At 46.5% G+C, this 15,790-nt stretch overlaps 1 protein-coding gene across 1 annotated transcript in view; it reads right to left on the bottom strand.

The window, feature by feature from the left end:
- The window catches only part of LOC137643268 (B-cell lymphoma 6 protein homolog), a 175,884-nt gene that overhangs the window by 114,055 nt on the left and 46,039 nt on the right, over nucleotides 1-15,790 (bottom strand). The window contains exon 3 of the mRNA XM_068376109.1: nucleotides 12,165-12,250. Within this exon, the coding sequence (XP_068232210.1) occupies nucleotides 12,165-12,250 (86 nt within the window). The remainder of the gene's footprint in view (nucleotides 1-12,164; nucleotides 12,251-15,790) is intronic.

Raw genomic sequence — 15,790 nt, 5'->3', positions numbered from 1 at the left:
GAAGGTTTCTTGATGGCACACCATAAGGCTTCTGACTGTCCTCGAATAGGTTTAGACCTATTAAGATAATACTTGAGAGCTCTGACAGGGCAAAGAACTCTCTCTAGCTCGTTACCTACCATGTTGGAGAGGCTAGGTATTTCAAACGATCTAGGCCAAGGACGTGAAGGAAGTTCATTCTTAGCTAAGAATCCGAGCTGAAAAGAACATGTTGCAGATTCGGTCGTGAAACCAATGTTCTTGCTGAAGGCATGAACCTCACTGACTCTCTTAGCTGTTGCAAGGCAGACGAGAAAAAGAGTCTTGAGGGTAAGGTCCTTGAAGGAAGCTGACTGGAGAGGTTCGAACCTAGGTGACATAAGGAACCTTAAGACTACGTCTAGGTTCCAGCCTGGAGTGGATAGACGACGCTCTTTAGAAGTCTCAAAAGACTTAAGGATGTCTTGAAGGTCCTTGTTGGAAGAAAGGTCCAAACCTCTGTGGCGGAGAACTGAAGCCAACATACTCCTGTACCCTTTAATCGTAGGGGCTGAAAGGGATCTCTCATTCCTAAGATGTAATAGGAAGTCAGCTATTTGGGTCACAGAGGTATTGGTAGAGGATACTGCATTGGCTCTACACCAGCTCCGGAAGACTTCCCACTTAGATTGGTAGACTCTACGAGTGGAAACCCTTCTTGCTCTGGCAATCGCGCTGGCTGCCTCCTTCGAAAAGCCTCTAGCTCTAGCGAATCTTTCGACAGTCTGAAGGCAGTCAGCCGAAGAGCGTGGAGGTTTGGGTGCAACCTGTCTACGTGAGGTTGACGTAGAAGGTCCACTCTTAGAGGGAGAGTCCTGGGGACGTCGACTAGCCATTGAAGTACCTCTGTGAACCATTCTCTTGCAGGCCAAAGGGGAGCAACCAGCATCAGCCGTGTCCCTTCGTGCGAGATGAACTTCTGAAGGACTTTGTTTATTATCTTGAACGGTGGAAATGCGTAAAGGTCGAGATGGGACCAGTTCAGCAGAAAAGCATCCACATGAACTGCTGCTGGGTCTGGAACTGGGGAACAGTACAGCGGAAGTCTCTTGGTCATGGAGGTGGCAAACAGATCTATGGTAGGCTGACCCCACAAGGTCCAAAGTCTGTTGCACACACTCTTGTGGAGGGTCCATTCCGTGGGAATGACCTGATCCCTTCTGCTTAGGCGATCTGCTGAGACGTTCATGTTGCCCTGAATGAACCTCGTGACTAAAGTGAGGTTTTGACTTCTTGACCAAATGAGGAGGTCCCTTGCGATCTCGTATAGGCTCCTCGAATGGGTCCCTCCTTGCTTGGAGATGTAAGCCAAGGCTGTGGTGTTGTCTGAGTTCACCTCCACCACCTTGCCTAGCAGGAGGGACTTGAAGTTCAGCAGGGCTAAATGAACTGCTAGTAGCTCCTTGTAGTTGATGTGGAGCGTTCCCTGTTCCTCGTTCCACGTTCCCGAGCATTCCTGTCCGTTCAAGGTCGCACCCCAGCCCGAGTCCGATGCATCTGAGAAGAGATGAAGATTGGGGGTCTGAATAGCCAACGATAGGCCCTCCCTGAGAAGGAGATTGGTCTTCCACCACAAGAGAGTGGTCTTCATCTCTTTGGTGACTGGGATAGAGACTGCTTCGAGAGTCAAACCCTTGTCCCAATGAGCTGCAAGATGGAATTGAAGAGGGCGGAGGTGGAGTCTCCCTAGCTCGACGAACAGGGCCAGCGATGAAAGGGTCCCTGTGAGACTTATCCACTGTCTCACCGAGCAACTGCTCCTCTTCAGCATGCTCATGATGCAATCTAGGGCTTGGCTTATCCTTGGGGCCGATGGAAAAGCCCGAAAATCCTGACTCCGAATCTCCATTCCCAGGTACACAATGGATTGGGAGGGAATGAGCTGAGACTTTTCTATGTTGACTAACAGACCCAGTTCTTTGATTAAGTCCAAAGTCCAGTTGAGACTCTCCAGACAGCGACGACTCGTGGAGGCTCTCAACAGCCAGTCGTCTAAGTAAAGGGAGGCTCTGATGTCCGATAAGTGGAGGAATTTTGCTATATTCCTCTTCAGATGCGTAAACACCATAGGAGCTGTGCTTAGGCCAAAACACAGGGCTTGGAATTGGTAGACAACCTTTCCAAAAACGAATCTCAGGAAAGGTTGGGAGTCTGGATGAATAGGAACGTGAAAGTAGGCATCTTTCAGGTCCAACGAGACCATCCAGTCCTCCTGCCTGACCGCTGCTAGGACCGACTTCGTCGTCTCCATCGTGAACGTCTGCTTGGTGACATACGCATTGAGCGCGCTGACGTCCAGCACCGGTCTCCAACCTCCTGTCTTCTTGGCCACCAGAAAGAGACGGTTGTAGAAGCCCGGGGATTGATGGTCCCGGACTATAACCACTGCCTTCTTCTGTACAAGGAGCGACACCTCCTGGTGCAACGCTAGCCTCTTGTCCTCTTCTTTGTAGTTGGGAGAGAGGTTGATGGGAGATGTGGTCAGAGGGGGTTTGCGGCAGAATGGTATCCTGTAACCCTCCCTCAGCCAACTGACAGACTGGGCGTCTGCACCTCTCTTTTCCCAGGCTTGCCAGAAGATCTTGAGTCTGGCTCCTACTGCTGTCTGGAGATGCGGAGAGTCAGTTTTTTCCTTTAGAAGCCTTGGAACTTTTCCTAGACTTGCTCCTGGAAGAGTCTGGACGGGAGCTTCCTCGGCTGGGGGCTCTACCACGAAAGGGCGGTATGAACCTCGTAGCAGGAGTATCAGCCACTGGGGTGCGATAAGTCCTGGGGACTGAGGTAGCAACCTTAGTCTTACGAGCCGATGAGGCCACAAGATCATGTGTGTCCTTTTGAATCAGGGCAGCAGACAAGTCCTTAACAAGCTCTTCGGGAAAAAGGAACTTCGAGAGCGGAGCGAAAAGGAGTTGAGACCTTTGACAAGGTGTGATGCTGGAGGAAAGGAAGGTACAAAGCTGCTCCCTTTTCTTAAGAACCCCTGACACAAACATCGAAGCAAGCTCGCCAGATCCATCTCTAATGGCCTTATCCATGCAGGACATTAAGAGCAAGGCAGAATCCTTGTCCGCAGGGGAGGTCTTCTTGCTGAGGGCCCCCAGGCACCAGTCTAGGAAGTTGAACATCTCAAATGCTCTAAAAACACCCTTCAGGAAGTGATCAAGGTCTGAGAAGGTCCAGCAAACCTTAGAGCGCCTCATTGCTGTTCTACGAGGAGAGTCTACCAGACTTGAGAAGTCAGCCTGGGCAGAGGCAGGTACTCCCAAGCCTGGTTCCTCTCCTGTGGCATACCAAACGCCCGCTTTAGAAGTGAGCTTAGTCGGAGGAAACATGAACGAAGTCTTTCCAAGTTGTTGCTTAGACTGCAACCACTCCCCTAAAATCCTTAACGCTCTCTTAGAGGACCTTGCTAAGACGAGCTTAGTATAAGTAGACTTAGCTGGCTGCATGCCCAGCGAAAACTCAGATGGCGGAGAGCGGGGGATAGCAGAGACAAAGTGGTCTGGGTATACCTCCCTAAAAAGAGCCAAGACCTTACGAAAGTCAATAGAAGGTGGAGAAGACTTGGATTCATCCACGTCTGATGAGGGATCCAGGTGTGCAGCCTCATCATCAGACACCTCATCACCAGAGTGTAGCGAAGAGATCGGTAAGGTATGCTGAACAGCAGAGTCAGCACGAGCTGGAACAACAATATTTGTGGTTTCCTCTTCAAGACTCTGTTGAGGGAACACCTGAGGCTCAGTCTGCAAAGGCTGATCAAAAGAAGTAGCAGAAGGTAGGCGCATGGGTGGAGGAGGCTGACTCCTGGCATGAGTGTCTGAACTCAAGGGTTGCGCTAGCTGAGTGGTTGGCGGATGCGCAGTAGCAAGTTCCTGAGGAACGAGTTGAGGTTCCTGAGGTGTGAGCTGTGAGCGATGAGGTAGTGGCTGCGCAGAACGCAGTAATTGTCTCGCGAGTTGAGGTTCCTGAGGCGCAAGGCTAAGGTGTTGAGGTGCTTGCCTTGAGGAGGGTTGAGCTCGCTGCAGCGAGAGCTGAGGAGACTGACTCATGGATGGGAGAGGTTGTTGTACCTCAAGAGAGTGTTGCCTCACTGGTGGAACTGCAAGTGGAAGCGGAGGAAGTAAGGTATAAGCTTCCTGTTCCCATTGCTGAGGTTGCCTTAAGGAAGGCAGAGGGAGCTGCACACCACTGGAAACAGTAAACTCAGAACGTGGTAAGGTATCCTGAGGAGCCTCAACATCGTACGCCTGGCAGGCAGTACTGCGGTCAGGCGGAGCGATCGCAGGAGGAGGTGTAACCTTCTCAGCCTGACACTCACGCATCAAGACCGCAAGTTGTGACTGCATGGACTGCAGTAGAGTCAACTTGGGGTCGGCAGACACTAAGGTCTGCTGAGGTAAAGCCTTAACAGCAGAGATCTGTTGCGGCAGAACCTTACTCCTCTTAGGCGGAGTGCATTCAACTGATGACTGCGGCGAGTCAGAGCTGATCCAATGACTGCAGCCCGGTTGAGTTCTTGAGGTCTGGACTCTGCGTTTGAGTGGTCTTGAGACCTGAGTCCAGCGTTTCTTCCCTGACAATTGATCAGCAGACGAGTAAAAGACGGGCTCAATCGTCTGCAGGTGGGAGTGACGGTCTCTGGAAGACACGCCCGCAACCACCGAGGATACTTCTGTGCGCCGATCAAGGCCTGCCGAACCCTTTTGCCCTTCGACATTGCTTCTCCCCTGGGCTTGGGAGCTTGCAAGAGGTCCCGGACTGGGAGGACGACTGGCACGCACAGAAGTATCCTCACGCACCACACTGACACTGACACTAGCACTTGGCACTGCACTGACACTAGCACTCGTCACAGCACTGGCACTAATACCACCCACTGCACTCTTGACCTTAAGTTCCTTGACTTCGGCCATAAGAGACTTATGATCACTAACCACTGACTCTACTTTGTCACCTAAGGCCTGAATGGCACGCAAAACAACAGACATATCAGGCTGAGGGCAAATAGTAGGTTCGGGGGTAGCCACTACAGGGGTAGGAAAAGGTAGGGGATCATGAGGTGAGGAAAAAAGTGAAGAGTGAGAAGAACTCCTCCTAACTCTCTCTCTCTCTAACTTGGTTGAATACTTAAGAAGACGGACAAAATCAAGTTCCGAAAGTCCGGCGCATTCCTCACATCGATCTTCTAACTGACAGGGCCTTTCCCTACAGTCAGAACAAGCGGTGTGAGGATCTACCGAGGCCTTCGGAATACGCCTATTACAAGACCTACATCGTCTATGGGTGGGGGCTTGTGACATGTCAGACATCTTGAATCAAAAGAGTTAGCCAAGTGGGGTTTCAAAATCAAGCAAAAGATCGTTAACCGTTAATCAGGACTAAATAATAGCTATCAAAGCTAATATAGAAGTTTTCCAGTAAAGCGACAGCCGAAATCTGAGAGAAATACTTCACCAAATAGCCGTGAAAATACTCCAAGATCATAAGCGTATCCCAGAACGTCTTGCCGGAAGCACGACAGAGGAAAAATTGAGGAGGTGTCAACAAGAAGTACTATAGTACCTGGCCACAGGTGGCGCTGGTAAGTACACCCCCTTCTAGTATTGTGATAGCTGGCGTATCCCTCCATAGAATTCTGTCGGGCAACGGAGTTGACAGCTACATGATTATCGGGTAAGTTTAATATTGAAAATTTGTATTTTTCCTAGCATACAAACTTTCCACTATCTCTATTGGACATATTGTTTTCAGCACAGCAGAACTTGACATGATAATTTCTAGTGAGTGATAACTACCACACCCACTAGGTCGCGAGTGGAGGTGTGGGTAGCCGGCTAGCCCGTTCACTCACACACCTCGTTGAGTAACCACTTTGCTTACTGGCAGGACTTCCTGGGGGACAGGGTGGCAGGCTATTGTGTATAAATAGTGGAATGTTTGTATGCTAGGAAAAATACAAATTATTACAAAGTTGTCATTTGTTCCAGTGCAAATACAAGCCTTTCACTATTTCTATTGTGTAGACTCAAGGAGAGGTCCCCTTTTCTGTTTCATTTGTTTGATGTCGGCTACCCCCCAAAATTAGGGGAAGTGCCTTGGTATATGTATGTAGACTCACTCTTAGGAGGGAGGAAGTCCTTTACCATCTGGCTTTGGTAATTTGACCTGTGGTTCTCTCTACTTCGGTAAGCCCGAAGTAGTAGAAATCCTACCCTCACAAAATTCTTGTGCTATGTCCTATTAGGGACAAGCGCTATCATCGGCCTGCAGAAGTTTGTGTGTTCGTGAAATTAGCAACGTGGCTGGTCTATAACGTAGGAACTCAAATACAAATCTGAGATTCCTCAGACCTTATCCAATACCCTCCCTCAAAGAGGTATTGGGATACAACAAAGTATTATTTCTATACTTAGGATACACAAGGTGTGGTAAGCTAGTGCTGAGGGACCATGGTGCTATTTTCCTCAAAGGGGTAGAAGGTGAAAGGAAAAAAGAGCCAGTCATTCTACTCATTTACCCGAGACTAACCCGGGTAACCTAAGTCCTCAACCCTCTGGTACTTGTCCATCAGAAAGTTTGAGGTGTTTTAGACAACTTACTGTGCAACCACCACAGGACCTATGGAGAACGTGTCTAGGTTCCTGTGGGTTATGTCATGCAGGTAGGGGGCGGTGAACATTGTTTGACATTTCCAACACTCCCTCTCCCAGTACCTGCGCCACGGAGTAGTTCTTTTTGAACATCAGGGACATTGCAATGCCCATGACGTCATGAGCTCTAGGTTGTTTGAAAGGGGAAGGGTCTAGATTGTGAGGAAACTCAATTACCTTCTGAATCCAAGTGGAAAAGGTATTCCTTGTGACCTTTCCCATGCTGACAAACAGTGCTGACACAGAGGGGTGAGCTGCTGCCGTTCTTTTATGGTAACGCCTCAGACTCATCACTGGGCAAAGCTCCAGTTGGTCTTGGCCTTTGGTTACAGAACGAAGACTTTCCATTCGAAATGGACCGAACCTAGGGTACAGCACACCCGGATTTTGAGTCTTAGCAATGAACTTAGGGACGAAGCTGAGAATTACTTCTTCCCATCTCCTAGAGTAGGAGATGTCAGTAGACAGATCATGCAAATCACTAACTCTCTTGGCCGAAGCCAAAGCAAGTAGAAAAACATTCTTCCATGTAAGGAGGCGATCTGTTGCGTGGCATAAACGTTCGTAGAGGGTCCTTAAGAGACTGACGGACCCGAACCGCATTCCAAGGAAGAGGTCTAAGTTCCGACTGGGGACAAGTCACCTCAAAAATTTGCATGAGTAGATGCATTGAGGGGAGTGATACCCCTTCCATGACATCAGTCACAAAAGACCGACCACTTCGCCTGGAGGACTGACGCTGAAAAGCATCTGAGGTGTCTAGACATCCTTTCCGCAACTTCAACTTGTTACGAAAAGCCTCTCTGAAGTCGAAGCAAAGCAATGGCTTTGTGGAAGATTTTGGCATGTGGCCGTTTTAGTAGATCGTGTCTTGGAGGAAGTTCCCTTGGGGGCTGCAGAAGGTCTAGGACCCATTCTGTGTGATACCATAGCAGAGCTATTGGAGTCATTGATAAGTTCTTGCTTATTCTGTCTTGGTTGAGGACTTTCTCACCAGACTGAACGGGGAAAATGAGTACACACCTAAGCTGTCACACCATTGTTGGAATACATCTTGCTCGAGAGCTTGAGGGTCCGAGACTGGGGAACGGTCGAGCGGAAGCCTAAGTTCAGGGCTGTTTGCGAACAGGTCCACAGTCGGGGAATCCCACAAAGTTAAGAGTTTGTTGCCTACAAGACAATCGGAGTCCTTTATCTGAGTCGCACTGCTCAGATTGTTTGCAAGCACATTCCTGTTGTGAAGAATGACGTGAGCGGATGGGGACACCTAGCTGTCTTCTGTCCTTCTGAGTACTTCTCCTGCTAGATGGTTATCTAAGAGAGCTATATGCTGGTACCTTTCTGATTCAGCCCAAAGGATGGAGATGGATTGGAGATGCACATGGCCCCCCCACCTTCTTTTGATGCATCTGAAAAGAGCACCAGTTCCAGAGGGAGAACGAGCAGATTGGCCTCTTTGCGGAGGTTCTCGTTTGCCCCCCACCATCTACTGTTTGTCCCGAGGGGTCGGGAGATTGCGTAGAAAGAAAAACATCTTGAGATGATGTCAAGATGTGCATCTGCTTACACGCTTCTGCTATGACAGGGAGGGGGGGGCATAAGGGCATAGCCCGAATTAAAGTCGTGTCCAGAACTCTGTTGGAGAATGTTGAAAAGGTTTGTAACCGAGATTTCTCTTTCTTAATAAAAAAAAGTTTGTATTTCTTTGTCTCGATTCGGTAAAACTGGCAAGAGTATTGAATTTTTTCCTCTAGGGAACAGATACACTAATGAGAAGTTTTCTGTCCAAGTATTTTTAAGAAAACTAAGACCTTCGATCGGAAAGAAAGGAAGGAAGTGCCTATGAAGGCAGATCGTACAGTATATACAGTATGTCTGGTTACGGAAAGGTAGACGAGTAATGTATAAACTGGTTTCTCGTAAGGGATATAGCCATTACAACTTATTAGAACGGAGTTCTAATTGTAAGATGGTTAATAGTCCTTGTTGGCAGAAAGATCGCTTGCACGTACATGTACTTGCCCATATGCGTTAGTGCATGCGTAATCTTTACCTCCGAGTAAACATTTGAACACGAATCCGGTTGTGGGAATAATATATGTGACGAATCGCAACACTATTACCCAAGAAAAACTAGATCGTCATGCAGCTGTAGTATTTTTTCAAGATGTGAGTGCATATGCCCACAAACAAAATATACAGTTATTGTAGCGATCATTCCTCCGTTAAGCGAGTCAACGGACTCAGCATAACGGTGGTCATGGGAGCCCATTCAACGTAACCAGAGTTGCGAGAACCCAAGAGCGCAAGCAACTGGAACCCGAAGGTCCTGGGTTACGAGAGCCGGAATGCTCCACGTAACCAGAACCCGAAGATTTGGTGTCCCATAAGCCAGAGGGCCTAATGAGACGAGGACCCGAAGATCCCGGGTTGCTAGAGCCTGAAGGTCCAAGTCACACATGCCCAATGCGAGACAGTCACGAGACCTTCAAGGCTCAATATGATGGGACCCAAATTCCCAGGTTGTGAGAACCCAAGGATTCAGCATAACCAGGGTTGCGAGAGCCCGAAGGCTAAACGTGACTAGGAACCGAAAGTCACAGGTTGCGAGAACCCAAAGGAACATAAAAAACAAGAACCCAAAGGTTCGGTGCCCCACAAACACGAAGGCTTAGCGAAACAAAGACCCAAAGGTCCAGGGTTACGAGAACCCGAAGGAACATTGAAACCAGAACCCGAATGTTCGGTGTCACGCCATCCCAAAGGCTTAGTGGAACAAGGACCCAAAGGTCCAATGTTGTGAGAATCCGAAGAAATATCGTAATAGAAGCCCAAAGGCTCCAGATCAAGTAAGCCCAATGTGAGATCATCAAGAGACCCTGAAGGGACATCGCGACTTGAACCTGAGGGCTCACAGAGGTGTCTCCTACCTCTGAGGGTAGAGCATGCCCTGGATGGAAAGGGTAAAAAACTCCTCCACCTAACAAACCTCCAAAGGGCAACGTCTAGCATAAACCACCCAAGGGAGATTGCTCAAGCTTGAGAGCTTCCTCCTGGGGGTGGGGATGTTTGTTCTCCTTTATCATCACTTAGGACAACGCACTACTCCCGTCCTTAGGGGAGAAACGTAAGCGAAAGGAGATGCTACCCACAAGTGGTTCTCTCTCACAAACGAGAGATGTTCCTCTGGAGGAGGAATATGCCTAGGACTTTGCTCTCCTACCACCCCTGGAGGAGAAGCAACATCTTCGGCGTCGGCCATGAGACAAAGGTCAGACCAACAGGCCACAGCACCTGCAACCACCCGCAGGTTCAAAATGGGGTCTCCTACCATTGGGGAAGGAGAAAGCCCAGGGAGAAGAGGGGTTGGCAACTCCTCCTCCTGATGGACCCCCCAAGGGGAATGTCTAACAGGAACCTCCGGAGAGGGAGTCTGCTCTGTCACAAAAAGCTAAACAAGCTTTCTCTCATGAACGAGAGGAATGTTCTCCCGAAGGAGGATATCTCCTAGAACTAGTTTTCCCCAAGCCCAAAGGGGAAAAATGTAGTCGTACAACATGTGTGGACACTGTCCTCCTGAACAAGATAGCAGCTGCTAATCTGCGTCGAGCTGTCAGCAATTCTCCCTAAAAGAGAGAATGGTGCTAAACGGCTGAAGAGGGGAAGCTCTCCCTCGGAAGGGAGAGCAGCCCAAACCACGAGGAGGTTAACTCTCTCTCGATAGGGAAAGTTCTCCAACCCCAGGAGGCAAACCTCCTAATAGTGTTCTCTGCTTCCCTTCAAGAAGCCTTGTTCAAGTTGAAGGTCGGCATCGAGTGCTACCTCATAACCAGCGAGCAGCTCGCAAGCTGCCACCGGTAGCACCGAACTCACCAGAGCGGTTGATTCAACAGGATCAAATGTTTTAGCCGGACAAAGAAGAACGGCATCGCTATCTGAGGAACAAATAAAATCTATGATGAATACAAATCATAAAACTGCTGAAAAAGTTGAATAACAAGCAGTTAATAAATCTAACTTGAGAATTGAAGAAACTACTGTAATAGGGAGCGACACCTAATACGCGAACGAGAAAGATGAATCCCCCCCACCCCCATGAGGAACTGCCGGCCATCCACGTAATAGTGAGGGCGGCGAGTAAGGGAGCAGTAGTATCAACACAATGACGACTCCCTTATGGCGAGATCGCCGTAATACAAAGTCACAAAAACAGCACTGTAATAAAAGTTACATATATATATATAAAGACATGCTTGATCATGCACATTTTCACATATATAACAAAAAAGAAACAGAAGAAACTGTGAAACAATCGAAGCCAGGCAAAATCGGGAGAGCACGGGCAGTATGTCCATCTCTACCGAGCCGAGAAAGTAGTGTTTACTCAACCAGGTGTGTGAGTGAACAGGGTAGCCGGCTACCCCCATCCCCACCGGCTAACTAGCGGGTGCGGTAGTTATCCCTTACTAAAAATTATCCTGGCTAGTTCAGCTTGGTTGAAAACAAAATACTCAACATAAATAGTGGAAGGTTTGTATTTGCACTGGAACAACCTGGCTTTAATAAACAACACTGAGATTACCAAACAATTCTTCCTCGCTCAAGGAGTTAACAACTGCAATGTAATTGTTCAGTAGCTATTTTCCTCTTGGTAAGGGTAGAAGAGACTCTTAGCTATGGTAAATAGCTTTTTAAGGACGACACTCCAAAATCAAACCATTGTTCTCTGGTCTTGAATAGTGCAATAACCTCTGTACCATGGTCTTTCTCTGTCTTGGGGTATAGTTCTCTTGTTTGAGAGTACACTCGGGCACACTATTCTATCTCATTTCTCTTCCTCTTGTTTTTTCTTAAAGTTTTTATAGTTTATATATGAAATATTTATTTTAATGCTGTTACTGTACTTAAAATATTTCATATTAATTGTTAATTACTTTTCTTGTAGTTTCCTTATTTCCTTTCCTCACTGGGCTATTTTTCCTGTTGGAGCCCTCAGGCTTATAGCAGTCTGCTTTCCCAACTAGGGTTGTATCTTAGCAAGTAATAATAATAATAATAATAATAATAATAATAATAATAATAATAATAATAATAATAATAATAATTACCTAATTTTTAAACTAAAATTAATCATCTTAATACTGTACTTACCTAAATCTATCTTTTATTCATTCTCCAAATCAAAAACTCCACCAAAACAAGAAGAATAAAACTAAATAGGTGTATGACAACCGCTTCATTCCCACCAGAAAGAAGCAGCAGGGTATAGAGCACTTGTGTAAACAACACCTTCTCCAGCTACAGTACCACCTTCTTGTTCCATATAATCAAGAAAATATTTCACACTTGGACTGTTATGTTCCCAATAGCAGTTTAAATAATTCAAAGTGGGGTAATAATATAGAAAGGATTCCCCTATCTCTACTGTGCTTATCTAAAACTATAAAAACCCTGAAACTAATTTGCTATCTTCTATTCATGTTGTAATATTACCTTTCTCCTCAGGCCTTTAATGGCCTGACTGAAGATACTTTTGTGATCCATCCACTGTAATGCTAGCAAATCACCATCCATTTTCCCTGAAACAGAAAAATAAAGTAAACGTAAGGAAAAACCCGTAATAGCATCAACTTAATTCTAGCTTTAAATGGATGTTCAGTTTATAAATAAGTCAAATTTATATACGGTCATTTCCAATAAGTTCTACATACATAAGTACCAGCTGAACTCGGTTGAGTCCCTTGTTAGGCTGGGAGGAACGTAGAGAGTAGAGGTCCCCTTTATGTTTTTGTTTCTTTGTTGATGTCGGCTACCCCCCAAAATTGGGGGAAGTGCCTTGGTATATGTATGTATGTATGTACATAATCATTACTGAAAAATTCCAAGGGAATTCAACACTTTCTCCAAAGGGGGAACAATGCCAATATTGTGCCTTGCAGAGTGTTTTCTGCCTTTTCCAAAAAATTTCATCTGTGCCATCTATTCTCTTTACACATGGCTGTTCAACTTCTTTTAACTTCACTTTACTATAGTTTTCACCAATCATTTCATAAGTCTTCAGTCAGCCTTGAAAGAATCTAGAAATGTGATTTAGTGGTTTTGTAACTCAACAGTTTGAGTCTATGGCCTTGCTGAGGTAATGTCAAGTACCAAATCCCTCAACAGAAAAGTCTTTTGACGTAAATAAGATAGTAACATCAGAAGAATGAGAAAAAATGTTGTTGTCTATCAAGGATCAGCGCAGAGCCTTTTGTGTTTACTGTAGTAATAGAGGAAGCTAATTTATGCAGGTGACTTGGTGTTAACAGCAGAATCAAAGGGAAAAGTGGTGGAAAGATTTAAGAGATGGAACAGTGGATGAAAAGAAAGGGAAAATTAACATAAGCAAAAATAAGCTAATGATGATTAGAAAGGAAATAAAAGAAAAAGTAGTTATGTAAGTGGCCATGTGTATGTGTTTGTTGTGGGAAATATTTTGGGGGTGAACACTATTGTATAACAAATTTAACTTTCTGAAAAAATGTTATTTTCATTAGTAAAATAAATTTTTGAATATACTTACCCGATAATCATGTAGCTGTCAACTCCGTTGCCCGACAGAATTCTACGGAAGGGATACGCCAGCGATCGCTATACAAGAGGGGGGTGTACTCACAAGCGCCACCTGTGGCCAGGTACTGCAGTACTTCTTGTTGACACCACTTCAATTTTTCCTCGGTCCACTGGTTCTATGGGGAGGAAGGGTGGGTCAATTAAATCATGATTATCGGGTAAGTATATTCAAAAATTTATTTTACTAATGAAAATAACATTTTTCAATATTAAACTTACCCGATAATCATGTAGCTGATTCACACCCAGGGAGGTGGGTGAAAACCAGTGTACATGTATATCAAGAAGCTAAGTATCCCGTATTTCATATTATCAGTTATTCAAAATAACAATGAAATTACAAGTACCTGGTAAGGAAGTCGACTTGAGCCATTACTCTGCCTTAAATAAGTTCGTCTTCCTTACTGAGCGCAGCGTTCCTCTTAGGAGGCTGAACAACTCTAAGGTGCTGAAGTATCAAGGGCTGCAACCCATACTAAAGGACCTCATCACAACCTTTAACCTCGGCGCTTCTCAAGAAAGAATTGACCATCCGCCAAATCAACAAGGATGTGGAAGGCTTCTTAGCCGACCGTACAACCCATAAAAAGTATTCAAGAGAAAGGTTAAAAGGTTATGGAATTATGGGAATGTAGTGGCTGAGCCCTCGCCTACTACTGCATTCGTTGCTACGAATGGTCCCAGGGTGTAGCAGTACTCGTAAAGAGACTGGACATCTTTGAGATAGAATGATGCGAACACTGACTTGCTTCTCCAATAGGTTGCATCCATAACACTCTGCAGAGAATGGCTCTGTTTGAAGGCCACTGAAGTAGCCACAGCTCTCACTTCATGTGTCCTTACCTTCAGCAAAGCAAGGTCTTCTTCCTTCAGATGAGAATGTGCTTCTCTAATCAGAAGCCTGAATAGTAAGAAACTGAGTTCTTAGAACTTGGAAAAGAAGGTTTCTTGATAGCACACCATAAGGCTTCTGATTGTCCTCGTAAAGGTTAAGACCTTTTAGATAGTACCTAAGAGCTCTAACTGGGCAAAGTACTCTCTCCAGTTCATTCCCCACCAAGTTGGACAGGCTTGGGATCTCGAACGACTTAGGCCAAGGACGTGAAGGAAGCTCGTTTAGCAAAAACCGAGCTGCAAGGAACATGTAGCCGTTTCAGATGTGAAAACAATGATCCTGCTGAAGGCGTGGATCTCACTTACTCTTTTAGCTGTTGTCAAGCACACGAGGAAAAGAGTTTTTAATGTGAGGTCCTAAAAAGAGGCTGATTGGAGAGGTTCAAATCTTGATGACATAAGGAACCTTAGGACCACGTCTAGATTCCAGCCTGGAGTGGACAACCGACGTTCCTTTGAGGTCTCAAAAGACCTAGGGAGGTCCTGTAGATCTTTGTTGGTGGAAAGATCCAAGCCTCTGTGGCGGAAAACCGCTGCCAACATACTTCTGTAACCCTTGATTGTAGGAGCTGAAAGGGATCTTACTTTCCTTAGATATAACAGGAAGTCAGCAATCTGGGTTACAGTGGTACTGGTTGAGGAAACTGCATTGGTCTTGTACCAGCTACGGAAGACTTCCCCTTGAGACTGATAGATTCTGAGAGTGGATGTTCTCCTTGCTTTGGCAATCGCTCTGGCTGCCTCCTTCGAAAAGCCCCTAGCTCTTGAGAGTCTTTCGAAAGTCTGGAGGCAGTCAGACGAAGAGCGTGGAGGTTTGGGTGTACCTTCTTTACGTGAGGTAGACGTAGAAGGTTCACTCCTAGAGGAAGAGTCCTGGGAATGTCGACCAGCCATTGCAGTACCTCTAAGAACCATTCTCTCGCGGGCCAGAGCGGAGCCAACCAACGTCAGCCGTGTCCCTTTGCGAGAGGAGAACTTCTGAAGTACCCTGTTGACAATCTTGAACGGCGGGAATGCATACAGGTCGAGATGGAACCAATCCAGCAGAAAAGCATCCACGTGAACTGCTGCTGGGTCTGGAATCGGAGAACAATACAACAGGAGTCTCTAGGTTATCGAGGTAGCGAACAGATCTATGGTTGGCTGACCCCACAGGGCCCAAAGTCTGCTGCAAACATTCTTGTGAAGGGTCCACTCTGTGGGGATGACCTGACCCTTCCGGCTGAGGTGATCTGCCATGACATTCATACCGCCCTGAATGAACCTCGTTACCAGCGTGAGCTTTCGATCTTTAGACCAGATGAGGAGGTCCTTTGCGATCTAGAACAACTTCACGAAAGAGTCCCTCCCTGCTTGAAGATGTAAGCCAGGGCTGTGGTGTTGTCAGAGTCCACCTCCACCACTTTGTTAAGCTGGAGGGACTTGAAGTTTATCAAGGCCAGAAGAACCGCCAACAACTCCTTGCAATTGATGTGAAGTGTCCTTTGCTCCTGATTCCATGTTCCCGAGCATTCCTGTCCGTCCAAAGTCGCACCCCAGCCCGTGTCTGATGCGTCCGAGAGGAGACGGCGGTCGGGTTTCTGAACAGCCAAAGGTAGACTTCCTTGAGAAGA

This window comes from Palaemon carinicauda, chromosome 6 (genome assembly GCF_036898095.1).
Source record: "Palaemon carinicauda isolate YSFRI2023 chromosome 6, ASM3689809v2, whole genome shotgun sequence".
NCBI classification, from domain to species: domain Eukaryota; kingdom Metazoa; phylum Arthropoda; class Malacostraca; order Decapoda; family Palaemonidae; genus Palaemon; species Palaemon carinicauda.
Note: the sequence above shows the minus strand (reverse complement) of the source record. Positions and strands in the feature narration are given on the sequence as shown.